Here is a 12771-nt window from a genome sequence, read left to right on the forward strand (position 1 = left end):
ACAGGGTATGACCACATCCACACAGCTGCTCCAAGTTCATGTGCAACTCCAGGGCCCAGGCACCGAGCAGGTAGATGAGGGAGAAGAGGCGGGCCCTGGACTTGGGTCGCAGGGTGGGGCAGGAGGTGACCTCTGGTATAGGGTACCACAGGGCCCAGGGAGTGAGTGCCTTCCAGGACCCATGGGCCCCCGGAACCCTGCCTGTGTCTCCATGACTCTTCCCGAGGACACTGCAAAAACTCACAGATGACACAAATAGCAATGCCACCAAGGGTGCCCACCTTGGAATGATCCTGTCTTCTTAATAAAATGCAAATGCCCTTGGGAGGGGCAATATTTTGCCCAATTAGCAGTCATTCACACCATAAGGCTAAAAGTTACTTTTTCCTTCAGCTAGTAGGTCCCTAAAGATGTGGGGAGGGCACTTTTGAAGCCTGGGCCATGCCTGGGGAGGCCGAGCCCAGGCGTGATGCATAGGGACCACAGGCACAGAAGGTACCATGAGAGATGGAGAGGCCCAGAGGACACACTTCCTGCTGGCAGGTGCTGGAGGAACCACGGGGGCTGGCACCACCCGCACAGATGGTCTCCCGCCCCTGCTGCCCCCTACCTGTAGCTCCAGCCAGGCGGGGGGCTCTGTGCGCACCCCGTTGGCATAGGTGCGTCTCAGGCGCTCTGCACAGAAGGGCCCGTAGCCAGCTGGCCCTTTACCAATGAAGTTCAGCAGATACTGGTGGGCGAGGAAGGGAAGGAGAGGAAGACACTTAGGACAGAGGCCAGTTCCACCTCCTACCCACACAGGTTCCAAAAATCATAACCCCAATTGGAGCTAAGTGAGGTGATGAACGTGTTCACTGCCCTTATTGTGGTAATAATTTTGCAACATATTCCTACATAAAATCACTACATTGTATGCCTTAAATTTAAACAAGGTTATATGTCAATTATACCTCAATAAATCAGGAAAAAAATAAAATAATAATATTCAGTGTTGGCAAAGGTCTGTTTGGGTACTCTCACACACCATGAGAGGGAAGGTAAACTGGTACATTTCTGAGGACCGGTTTGTCAATGTTTTAAATAGTGCATGGTATAAAAATGCACATCCTTTTTGACCCAGTAATTCAAACAGATCTTTATATCTATGTTTTAATTGGTGCGTATGGTGATGAGAAATTGGAAGATGGGCCCTAAATGTCCATCAGCATGTTAAATACTCTCTGGGATGGCTCTAGATACATGGCATTAAAGTTGGCATCTGGGAAAAGTTCACACCCTGAGAAGACTCTTACGGAGATAAGCGAAAAATGCAGGAGGGTCGTTACTTAAAACACGTTTGATAAAACGTGTTGGAAATCGTTTTGTCTCACAAAAAGACTGGAGGAGTCTGCTGGTGTCAGGAGCGGCCCAGTGCACACGCCTCCTGCTGTCCTTGACGGGATGCCTGTGTGATCCTGTGTGATCACAAGTACGACGCTGTATGTTACAGTGGCCAGAATCGACGGAAGTTACCTCTGGATGCGGAGAGGACTTTTCTTTTTAGACTTTCTGCATTTCCTGCATATTACTTTTATAATCAGAACCAAAAAGGATATTAAATAGCGAGGTCTGGGGCTTCTGACACCTGGGAGCACCTGTCAACCCCCAGCTCCACGTTTAGTTCTAAGGACTAGAGGGAGAACGCTGCAGCTGGTCCCCAGCTGGCGCCCACTCCCGGAACACCTTCGTCTTTTCAATGCACGTTTCTTCTACCACCTCACTGTCTCCTCAGAAGAGCCGTCCCGGTTCCTGAGCCCAGTGGAGTGGCCTGTAGACCCTGAAGGAGGGCTGGAAGGAACCAGGTCGAGGGTCCTCTTTTACAGATGGGGAAACTGAGGCCTAGAAGGCACTGCTGCCCACGCTGGCCTGCAGGAGCAAGAGAATCGGCCAGGGGCTGGGATTTCTGGATGTGCTTCAGAGCCCAGAGCCAACCTATGCTCCCGCTACAACCTGCCCCCCTCCAGCCCCTGCCCTGCATCCTCCCCACCTTCATGAACCTCTCGGAGGGTGGGAAGCAGCCAAGGCAAAGGCTGAGCAGGATCCAGCCCCGGGCCAGGCTGCTCATTTTGAAGTTCTCCGACAGCTGCTTGCAGATCTGGCAGTAAATCTCATCCCTGAAAGACACACACCACTGGCTCTGGGTGGGGAGAGGAGACACAGCTGCCTGGGCACAAGTCCTTCTGTGCCCCCAGGTGGGGTCTTGTCCCCACGGTGACCTGCAGTCCCCTCACCTCCAACTGCATTTGCTGGGCTCCCCTGCCACACCCCTGCCACACCCTGGGCCCTGCCATCTCCTGGGACTGTGCTACCTCCAATGTCTTTCCAAGACTCCAGGCACTCCCACTGGCCCACTCCCACTGGACCTCACCTCCTACCTCATACTTCAGGCCTTTGCCCCCTCCCTCACCCAGTCTTGCTCAGAAGACCGTGGTCCTCCACCTGGAGGTGGGGTGCAGGTGCAGGGAGTGCCCAGGGCTCTCTGGTCACAGCCCTGCCCTCAGGGGCCCAGCCTAACCAGATCTGTTCTTTCCTCAACCTCAAAGTCATCTCCAACCTTCTCCCTCACCTTGAGGCCCCCTCCTCCCCCACTCCCAATGCAGCCAACCTCCCACTACAGAGAGGAGTGGGACTTCTAGGGAGAATCCCTCAATTCCTCCCCTGCTGACCAGTTCTCATTACTACAAGCTCATGAGCCTCTCCTCTCTGCCTTCTCTGGGGAAGGGGTGCTCTTGGGTCCTTCCTGCTGACTCAAGCCTCTATCATCTTTTTTAAAAAAAATGTTTATTTATTTTTGAGAGAGAAAGAGGGAGAGAGAAAGCTCACAGGTGTGCATGCAGGGGAGGGGCAGAGAGACAGGGAGACAGAGGATCTGAAGCAGGCTCCACACTGTCAGAGCAGAGCCCCATGCGGGGCTTGAACTCACAAACCACGAGCTCAGGATCTGAGATGAAGTCTGATGCTTAACAGACAAGTCACCCAGGCACCCAGTTCTTCTCTTTCTTAAAACTTTTCCCTACTTCTCTTAGAACTGAATTCAAACTCCATGCTTCAGCTGTTACAAACCTCTTGGAGTTCCAGCCCCTCAGGCTGTTTCAGGACTCTGTAATCCTGGCCACCATCTCCCTGGCCACTGTCTCCTTGTCTCTCCCCGTCCCCCCCCCCCAATCTCCGCCTCCTCCTTTCCACTCCACCTGGCCCTGGAAGGCATTATGACCAGTCACTGGACCCCTATCTTAGCACAAGCAGTTATTGTGGGTCTCTGGCTTCTCCCACGCTCCCTAACCAAAGGGTAAGCTCCCAAAGGACGGTGACATATTGCCCTCACCTCTGCATCACCAGCCCCCATGCCAAGGCTTGGCCCTGAGCAGGTACTTAATAAACATTTATTGCCATTTGCCACAATGTGGATGGAGCTAGAGAGTATTATGCTAAGTGAAATAAGTCAAAGACAAATACCATATGACTTCCTTCATATGCGGAATTTAAGAAACAAACCAAGTGTACCTGGAGGGGGTAAAAAAAAAAGAGAGAGAGAGAGAGAGAGGCAAACCAGAAAACAGACTCTTAACTACAGAGCACAACCTGAGGGTTGCTGGAGGGGAGGTGGGGGTAGGGGATGGGTAACTAGCATGGGGACTAAGGAGGGCACTTGTGATGAGCACTGGGTGTTGTATGTAAGTGATGAATCACTGAACTCTACACCTGAAATTAATATTACACTGTAACTTCAGTTAACTAACTGGAATTTAAATAAAAACGTAAAAAACAAACATTTATTGAATGCATGGCTGGATGTGGAGTGGGCATTTGCTTTGTCTTGGAATCTGACTAAGACCCCAGAGCCAAGGACAAATAGATGATAATACTCAACATGCTAGAGAGATATATTTTTGTAGAATTTATCAAAGATGGCAGAACTGTCCAGTTACCATGCCATCTGCTGCATAAAAGAAAATTTGACAGGTGATTCCTGGAAGGCACTTCCTAGGAGTTGAGACATCTCTGGCCCATCTCCACTCCCTCCAAGTGACAGGGAGCTGGGGGGGACCCCAGGAGAACTATTAATAGGATTGGGGCTCTCCACCAGGGATGAGATCCTTCTCACTCTCTGAGGTAGGCTGAGCCCCAGAAGCCCATTGGCCTACCCCAGCATACTGGAATGGGCCCAATGACAGAGTTCTTGAGAGTGCTTGACTTGTATGCCTCAGAGACACAAGTTAGGGACCTCCATGAATGAGAGACTAGGATCTGCTTCCTCCTAGAGAATTCTAAGCCACCTATGATGGAGAGAGAACAGTTAGGAGCTAAGAGCTGCGCTTGGTGGGTACAGCATGGATGGCCTTCCTGCTGACTAAGAGGATGCCGTGGAAGAAGTTGAGAATCAAGCATCTTGATGGGATCCCACACAAGCAGACAGCCCATCATTTCAGAAGATCCCAGGGCTAATAGGCTGTGGTATGTTCAATTAGGGCTAGATTTGAGAAGGAGTCTCAATGGATCACAGAGAGCATCAGCCCCAGCTGGAGAACAGCACTGTGTGCAAGTGCTAATAGGGGTATCGGAAGAACCCACAATGCATCTCATTTGGACACAGCTTATACATGTCTACTATCTTGGAAGGTGTGGTGGCCAGTGAGGATTAACCGTGGGAGTACTACCAATGGAACTAAGTTAGAAGAGTTGCCAGGTTGGTGTCACGAAGGCAGCTCAAACTTGGGTAGAAACCGTGCAGCTTTACTGGCTTAAACAACCAGAAGATAGAGTCTGGGGTGTCCACAGTAGTTGAAAGTGAGAAGGGAAATCCCAGAATGAAGAGAACCAGAGGAGTTCTCAATTTTGCATATAAAATCTTCCCAAATTTCAGCTTGGCTCCTGACCCACACTTGTGTGGGGCAGACTCCAGGAATCCCAGCAAAGACTGAAATAACTGAACACGGATTCCATCTGCCACTCACCACAGGGAGACAGAATTTGAATATGGCCAAGTTAATTGCCTGTCAGAACAAAAGCCAATGCTCTTTGAAAGAATGTAACAGGTTCCAGAGTCTCTAAACATATTATCCTCAGTGTCCAGGATACAACCCAAAAGTAATAGAATTATGTGGAAATTACAGTCCAATACTAGATGTGTGAGGAAACACAAAAACATGACCATTCTTAAAAGGAAAGGCAGTCGGAGCACCTGGGCGGCTCAATTGGTGGAGCGTGTGACTTCAGCTCAGGTCATGATCTAGCAGTTCGTGAGTTCGAGCCCTGCATCAGGCTCTGTGCTGACAGCTCAGAGCCTGGAGCCTTCCTCAGATTCTGTGTCTCACTCTCTCTCTGCCCCCTCTCCCACTCGTACTCTGTCTCTGTCTCACTCAAAAATAAAATAAAAACATTAAAAAAATTTTTTTAAGTTAAAAAAAAAGAGGAAAGGCAGTCAACAGGAACTGACCCCAAGATGACCTAGATAATGGATTCAGCAGAAAAGGTTTTAAAACTCTTATCACTGTTTAAGCACATAAAAGACACCATGCTCATAGTGAATGAATGAATAGGAAATCTTGGCAGAGAAACAGAAACCATAAAAAGAACCAAGTGCAAACTCTAGGACTAAAAAATATAACATCTGAAATTAAAAAATTGTTACATGGGTATAACAGCAGAATTGTGGTAGACAAGAGAAAGATCAGTAAATCTAAAGATAGATCAATAGAAATTATCCAGTCTAAAGAACAGAGAAGGAAAAAAAAAAAAAAAAAAAAAAAAGAAAGATGAACCGATCCTCAGGGACCTGAGGGACAATATCAAGGAGTCTTACGTATGTTTAATTACAATTCAAAGGAAAAGAAAGAGAGAGAATGAAATAGAAAAAAGTATTTGAAAAACAAATGGCAAGAAATTCCCAAATTTGGTAAAAAATAATAACCTAAAATATATGAACCCCTAAAATATAGTAGTCTGTCTCTGAGAGAGCAGTATACATATTTCTTAAAATTTATATGAAAAGACAATTCCTGTAAAGCAATATATATATAATACAAATGAGGAATTTGCTCATTGACAGGGCTCTGCATTAAAGCCTGTTATAAAATGAATCATGACCCCATGATACATCTATTCTCCTAAAAGTGGCTTTTACCCATGGGTCTGGACACAGAAGAAGTCGAGGACCCTTTAAAGGTTCTAATATCTACTATACTCAGACCCAGGCTGCAGGCTCCAGGACGGGGAGCAGGGACAGGACAGGGTGTGTTAGGAGGCAGGGAAAGGAGGAGGCTGTGGCCATGGGCTGAGAGCCAGTGAGGGGGCCTGACGTTCTAGATGGGGGTGTCGTTTGCATGGGGACTGACCTGAGGTTAGGCCGCAGGATGGCGTAACCCACAATGAAGTGCACCTTCTCCAGGTTGGACATTGGTCGGTCTGAGATGGGGCCATCAGGATCAAATGCCTCCTCTCCAATATTCAGCTGGCTGGTCACCTTGAAACCCAAAGGCAGCAGTCAGTGACTCTGCCTTATTTGCAGACCGTTGTGACTCTCCTTATTTGCAAAGGAGGAAACCAGGCACAGGGAAGAAAGCCAAAGCTTGGGATCCTATGGCTAGCCAGCAGTCGGGTCCAGCTTCTGTGGGGCCTCAGGCCTGGGGGACACCTCAGGTCTGCCCTGCCCTGCCCCCCCTCACACCAGGAACCTGTGTGGATCCATGCTGCTGTGGAGACCGGGTGCTGTTCTCTCCGCCCAGGGTGTCGTGGAGGTGCTGCATCATGGAGCTGCCATGCAGGCCATTCCTGGCCAAAAGCACTGGCTCGGGCAGGTCACCCATGAACCTCAGGATGATGCTCCACACAGCCAGGGCGGCCTGGGGAAACCAAGACAGAGGTCTCCTCTAGAACGCAGCTCACAGTCCTGGGCCCATGATGACCCCTCCCCTTCCTCATTCCCTCTCAGCCAGGGGGAGGCCTGAGCCACTAGAAACCAGGGAACCACTGTGTACCGAGCAGTCGGCATCATCCTCGTGGTAGAGCAGTGGGTATCGGAGGGGCCGCCGGATGTGCGTGTGGCTGGCCGATTTCTGGAAGTAGGTGGCAGCGAACTTGGGGAAGGTGTACTCGGCCAGGCCGTCCACATCCTCCTCGTACTCCTCCACCATGGGGACCGTGTCCAGGTCAACCTCAGGCAGCTTCTGGGTCCTTGCTTCCAGATTCTGGGTGCCGGTGAGAGGGAGGGTCAAGGGTCAGCCATCCTCTCAGATGCTAGCTGGCAGGGCATGCGTCTCTGGGGGCCAGGGAGCCCCAAGACAGGTGTGTCTGGCTATCTGCAGCATGATCCCCTCCCCCCTCGTGTCCGAGACCTCTCCCACCGCCTCACAGCCTCACTGGGCCCCTGGCGGGCTGTTCCTCCTGCAGAAGTGGTCTCAGCTGCCCCTACTGCACAGCCTGGTGTGTACTATGTGTGCATGCGTGTGTGTATGCGTGTGTGTACGTGCTCGGGGAAAGGCATGAGCACCTGGGGGCAGGGTCAGGGGGGCACCCGGGTCACTGGGTCTCAGGGCCCGAAGCAGTGCAGTGAGAGCCCGGGGGATCTGTTCTACTCCAGCCCTCTCATCCCACCCTGCTTCCTCCTCCCTCAGACACTGCTGCCAATGTTCATTAGTTCTCAGTGTTCCTCAGTCCCCAGGTCACAATCTGCAGAGCGGCAGCTGCAGGGTGCTCTGGGAAAGGGGTCACATAAGAGTGGGAAATCCTCCCCCCCCACCCCACTCACCCCCGGCTTCTCAGTGAGCCTAGAGGCTGGCTGAGGTCAGGGACTAAGCGGGGCCCTCCTATCCCCTGCCAGGCCAGACCCCTGAATGACAGCACCCATCTTACCTCGAAGTCCCTCGGGGACTGGCCCTCCTGCCCACCGATCACAGAGGGGAGGAAACCGAACACTCGCTCTACCATCTCGGTGTCGGTGACACTGTCGTAGATGGACTTGCGCTTCCTGGTGGGGACAGCATCTTGACTCTTCTGCTTCCTAGCCGGGAGGACCAGGAGTCCCTGCACAGATGCCCCACAGGGCAAAGGTTACCACAGGCCCAGTGAAGGCAAGCACCTTCCAGAACTCAACCAAACCTCCTCCTAACGTTGTTCGTTCAGATCAATAAGTTTTCCTCTAAGATCCTAGAATTCAGGGACGCCTGGGGGGCTCAATCCATTAACTCAGGTTCATGAGTTTAAGCCCTGCATCAGTCTCTGTGCTGACAGCCTGGAGCCCACTTTGGATTCTGTGTCTCCCTCTCTCTCTGCCCCTCCCCTGCTCACACTCTCTCTCTCCCTCTCAAAAATAAATAAACATTAAATAATAAAACATAAAAAATAAATAAAATCCTAGAATTTAATAGCTAGTGTGACTAGAGATCAACCACCCTGAGCTTTTCATTTCCCATGGAGAATGGGAGGTCCAGAGAACAGGGGCTGCCTGCCTGTCCCTACCCTGACATGGTCCCCGAGCAACCGCCTCAAACCCCAGGGGCCCCCAGAACCTAACTATCTACCAGGTCCCTTCACTCAAAGAGCACCAAGGCTCCACTAGGGCAGGTCCCTGGGCCCATCCTCACTAGTGCACAGATGAGGCTGATTTGTGGCCCGTCTGGGGCCACACGGGAGCAGAAGCCTGATGCTCATATGTCTGAGGCTCTGTTCTCTTACTTGTCCCGGCCACTGTACTAGTAATGCACTCAGCAGACCTAATTTTCATCTAGAGAGCAGGTATGGACTTCATCCTAGCCCTTTGCCTTATCACAGTTCCGAGGAAAGAGGTTGAGTCTCAGATGCCGGCTGGAGGAGAGGGGGTCACGAGGGAGAGATTTCAAAATGCAGGGATGAGCAACTTGCACGGCTCCCTTGCTCCCTGTCCTCCAGCCTCTCCTGCGCAGACACTCAAATTCCTCTGGGGATTTCTCTGTCCCCTGTCATGCCACAGCCCAGTCATTAGGGGCTTTCGACCTCGTCCATGGAGCTGTGGTCTCCCATGGCTCATTTGGCCCTGGTTTCCTACGTCATCCAGGGATGGCCCAGTCCTGCTGAGAAACCATCCCCAGGGCTAAAGGGAGAGGATCAAGAAGCTCAATTTCCAGGTTCCAGGCATAAGACTATCCTGTTGACACGATGCCTCTCCCATGCCACCCACTGTGTGTTCCTGGGGGGACCTAGGTGTCCCACATGCTGCAGTAATAACTTTGGACACGGAGGGGATTAGGAGTGCCTGGTGAAAGCTCATGTTGCCGCTCACCCCTCCTGACTACCCTCCCTGCCGTGGGTCCCACGCATCCCCCACCGGCCCAAGAGGACAGCGGCCACCTACATTGGCTTTCTGCTGCCGGAAGTTCCGCCGGGCGGCCATGCCCCTGGCGTGTGCCTGGATGACCACCACCGCCCTCTTCTTGGCTTGGACTTGCTGGCGCACGAGGTAGCCCCTGCAGAGTGCCTGTAGCTGGACTGTCCTCTGCCGCATCATCTGGTACTGCTTGGCCAGTAGGAGGCCCCGGGCAATGGCCTGCAGGCGCTCAAAACCCAGGAGGATCTGCGGAAGCAAGAGGGATGTACATCCAAAGTGAGGCCTGGCCCAGCAGGGCAGAGTGCAGAGAACGCCTCCCCAAAGGGACACAGAGAAAGAGAGGCAAGTCATATGCCCCAGGAGACCTCGCAAATTACCTTTACAGTTCTCTGCTTTTGGGCAAAGGACTAGCGCTAAAATTTTACACACCTATGAGTATAAGCGTGTTAAATAAGTGATTACTTGCAAAGCACTTAGAACAGTCCTTGCCACGTAAATACATGCTAAATAAGCATTTGTGGAATGGCGTGAGCAGTATAGTGCTCTCCTGGTGGCCAGGGGTAGAGCACTGGTTTGGATGTCATGTGGGTGATGGGGTCCCAGAGGCCTTCCTTGCTCATCACACCTAAAACCAGGTCAGCCAAATTGTCAAGAGCTAGCGCCCCCAGGTGGAGGCCGATGGCTGGCATCACCAAGCCAATCTCTGGGATCTTTAACAGAAGAGGAAATAAATTGGCGAATACCCATTTCTATGCTGCAAACATGCTCTGGTGATGGCAGTCCCTGAGTCCCTGGGCGAGTCTTGTTGGCTTCTCAGAGACCAACGCAGTGAGTGCCAGGTGTGTGGGCTCACGCTTTGTCTTCCACGCTTGGATGTCACGCAGACCGGCACCCAAACCCCAGCTCTACTGCTTACTCACTGTGCTCCTGGGAAAATTACTTAACTTCTCTATGCCTCAGTTTCTTGACATATGGGGTGGATTTAATAACAAATCCAATGATGCAGGCAGAGCAATGGCTCTAAGTAGACTTTCCATCCATGTCAGCTGCCATTATGTCCTGTGAGCACAGACCCCAGGCAGGCCTGGGGTCAAATTTCAAAATGCTGGGATGTGCATCTTGGTGTCACTTCCCTGCTCCCTGCCTTTCAGCCTCTTCTTCCCAGACACCCAAAGGCTCCTTTTGGAATTTCTCTGCCCCCAAAGCATCATTCCACAGCCCAGTAATCAGGGGCCTTTGCTCTCCTCCACAGAACTGTAGCCTCTCACGGCCCATCCGGTCCTGGTTTCCTGAGCCTGGTTTGCTGATGTGACCACTGTGTGTCTCAACCATAGTCATGTCCCAGGACAAAGGCAAGTGGTCAAGTGAGGCCCAGTAGGGCATGGTTATGGTTGCTCTAGCTCATTTCTCGAACAGACACTTATTAGCAGTGCCTGTGGTTATGAAAAACATCTGAAGGCCTTGAAATAGAGAATAATCCATCCATTTATTTGTTGCCTGTAAATTGAGAAAAGACGATCATATGATTTCAGAGCAGGCCACCTTGTTCTAGCTCGGGAGACGCTCCAAACTCTGCAAAAGGACACTGTGCAGCACATAAACCTGAAAGCCTGTGGCCTGAATGATGCTAAACAGACACTGTGTGGGGTGCTGAGAGCTGGTCATTTGAGGTCTGTTGTAACACGTTAGTGATCTGATCCCTCCTGCCTGAGCTCTCACCTTCACAAGAATGAACTTTTAGCTGGAGCAGCCTCCCAAGTGAGTCCTCTCACCTGCTTGAAGTTCCGCCTGTTGTAGTAGCCTCTCCACCCGGCCTGGAGGGTCACAGCTGCCTGCCTCTGCTTCAGGAACTCCTTCCTAGAAGGGCGAATGCAAGTCCAAATGTATGTAACAACTTCACACATTTCACACCCTTTGGGGGGAAAATGATTTGAAGGGAAGAGGGATAATGAAAGGTTGGGGAGAATGAATACAAATATTACTTCTTTTTCAGAAGCCTTTATAAGCCAAAGACACACGTGTTAGGAACTGAGATCTGCCAACAATGCGACTTTGTGAATTAGGACAGTGCAGTTTTTAGAACAATCAGGACATTTTCCCTCACTCCTTGTATTAGGGATAAAACTCATTTCCAACTTAAAAAAAATTTTTTAATGGTTATTTTATTTTTGAGAGAGAGACAGGGTGCAAGCAGGGGAGGGGCAGAGAGAGAGGGAAACACAGAATCCAAAGCAGGCTCTAGCCTCCAAGCTGTCAGCACAGAGCCCAACGCAGGGCTCGAACCCATGAACTGTGAGATCGTGACCTGAGCCAGAGTCAGGCGCTTAACCGACTGAGCCATCCAGGCGTCCTGTCTTATTTTTTATTCCTTGTCAGACTCTTCCTGTTCCTCTGGCCAGTAGCCCAGGTGTCTGCCAGGAACCAGGTCAGAAATCCCAGGACTGGGACTCCTCCCTGGAGGCAGGTCAAGGCAGGAGGGCAGCCCCCTAGGCCCTGGTACCCTGGCAGCTCCATCGAACTGCTCTCTGATGCAGGGAGGAAAGTGGGCTGAACACTGGGAGGGTAACCTGAAATTTGGCCTCTGGGGAGGCAAGCTTGGTGCATATAGATGTATCTTTTATCTCATACTTACCTGAGTTTCCTTTTCACTTCTATAGTTTTTCAGGATATTTTCTTAGGTTTAAGACAGTAGACCTCAACCATATTAAAAATCATCTGGAGAACCTCAATATTTATTGATGCTCAGGCCCTACCCAGTCCAATTAAATCAGAATCTTTGCTGAAGGGTCTGGGAAATATATATATCTGTATATCTATTTATCTATCCATCCACCTAATATTTTTTTTCGTATACATACACACACAGAGTATAAATATCTCCCCAGATGATTCTAATATAGGCCAAAGTAAATAATTGAATTATCAAAAGTAAAGATAATTTGTCTCCTTTCTGGTATTTATACTACTGGTTATCAAATGGGGATGATTCTGCCCCCAAGGCATATTTGGCAATGTTTAGAGACATTTTGAGTTGTTATGACTGGGAGATGGGGAAGGAGGGTGCTATTGACGTCTTGTGAGTAGAGGTCAGGGATACTGCTAAACATCCCACAATGCCCAGAACAGCCCCTCACAACAAAGAGTTATCTAATCCAAAATGTCAACAGAGTTGAAGCTGAGAAACCCTGATTTCTATCTTTTCTTTAATATTCTTGTCTAATCGCATTGTGTAGAAGAACAAGAACACCATCAGTTATCGATGATGATCACTTCTGAGAAGATGTATGGGGCAGACATACTTTTTTCTTATATCTCCTGCTAACTACAACTAAAATATAAAACAAAGACGAGAAGACTGAAATGTGGAGAGGAGAAGGCAGATTAGCTAGAGATCTCAGATCCAAGGAGTGACACAATGGTAACTTTTCTAG

General features: G+C 50.3%; 1 protein-coding gene across 2 annotated transcripts in view; it reads right to left on the bottom strand.

The window, feature by feature from the left end:
* The window catches only part of MYO7B (myosin VIIB), an 85836-nt gene that overhangs the window by 16967 nt on the left and 56098 nt on the right, over positions 1–12771 (bottom strand). For both annotated transcript variants that reach the window (XM_045479392.1, XM_045479391.1), the window contains exons 20-27: positions 11113–11197; positions 9368–9586; positions 7891–8061; positions 7017–7226; positions 6714–6881; positions 6375–6502; positions 2027–2153; positions 611–730 (exon numbers count right to left, since the gene is read on the bottom strand). In XM_045479392.1, coding sequence (XP_045335348.1) covers positions 611–730; positions 2027–2153; positions 6375–6502; positions 6714–6881; positions 7017–7226; positions 7891–8061; positions 9368–9586; positions 11113–11197 — 1228 coding nt within the window. The remainder of the gene's footprint in view (positions 1–610; positions 731–2026; positions 2154–6374; positions 6503–6713; positions 6882–7016; positions 7227–7890; positions 8062–9367; positions 9587–11112; positions 11198–12771) is intronic.

Source organism: Leopardus geoffroyi, chromosome C1 (genome assembly GCF_018350155.1).
Source record: "Leopardus geoffroyi isolate Oge1 chromosome C1, O.geoffroyi_Oge1_pat1.0, whole genome shotgun sequence".
In the NCBI taxonomy this organism is placed as follows: domain Eukaryota; kingdom Metazoa; phylum Chordata; class Mammalia; order Carnivora; family Felidae; genus Leopardus; species Leopardus geoffroyi.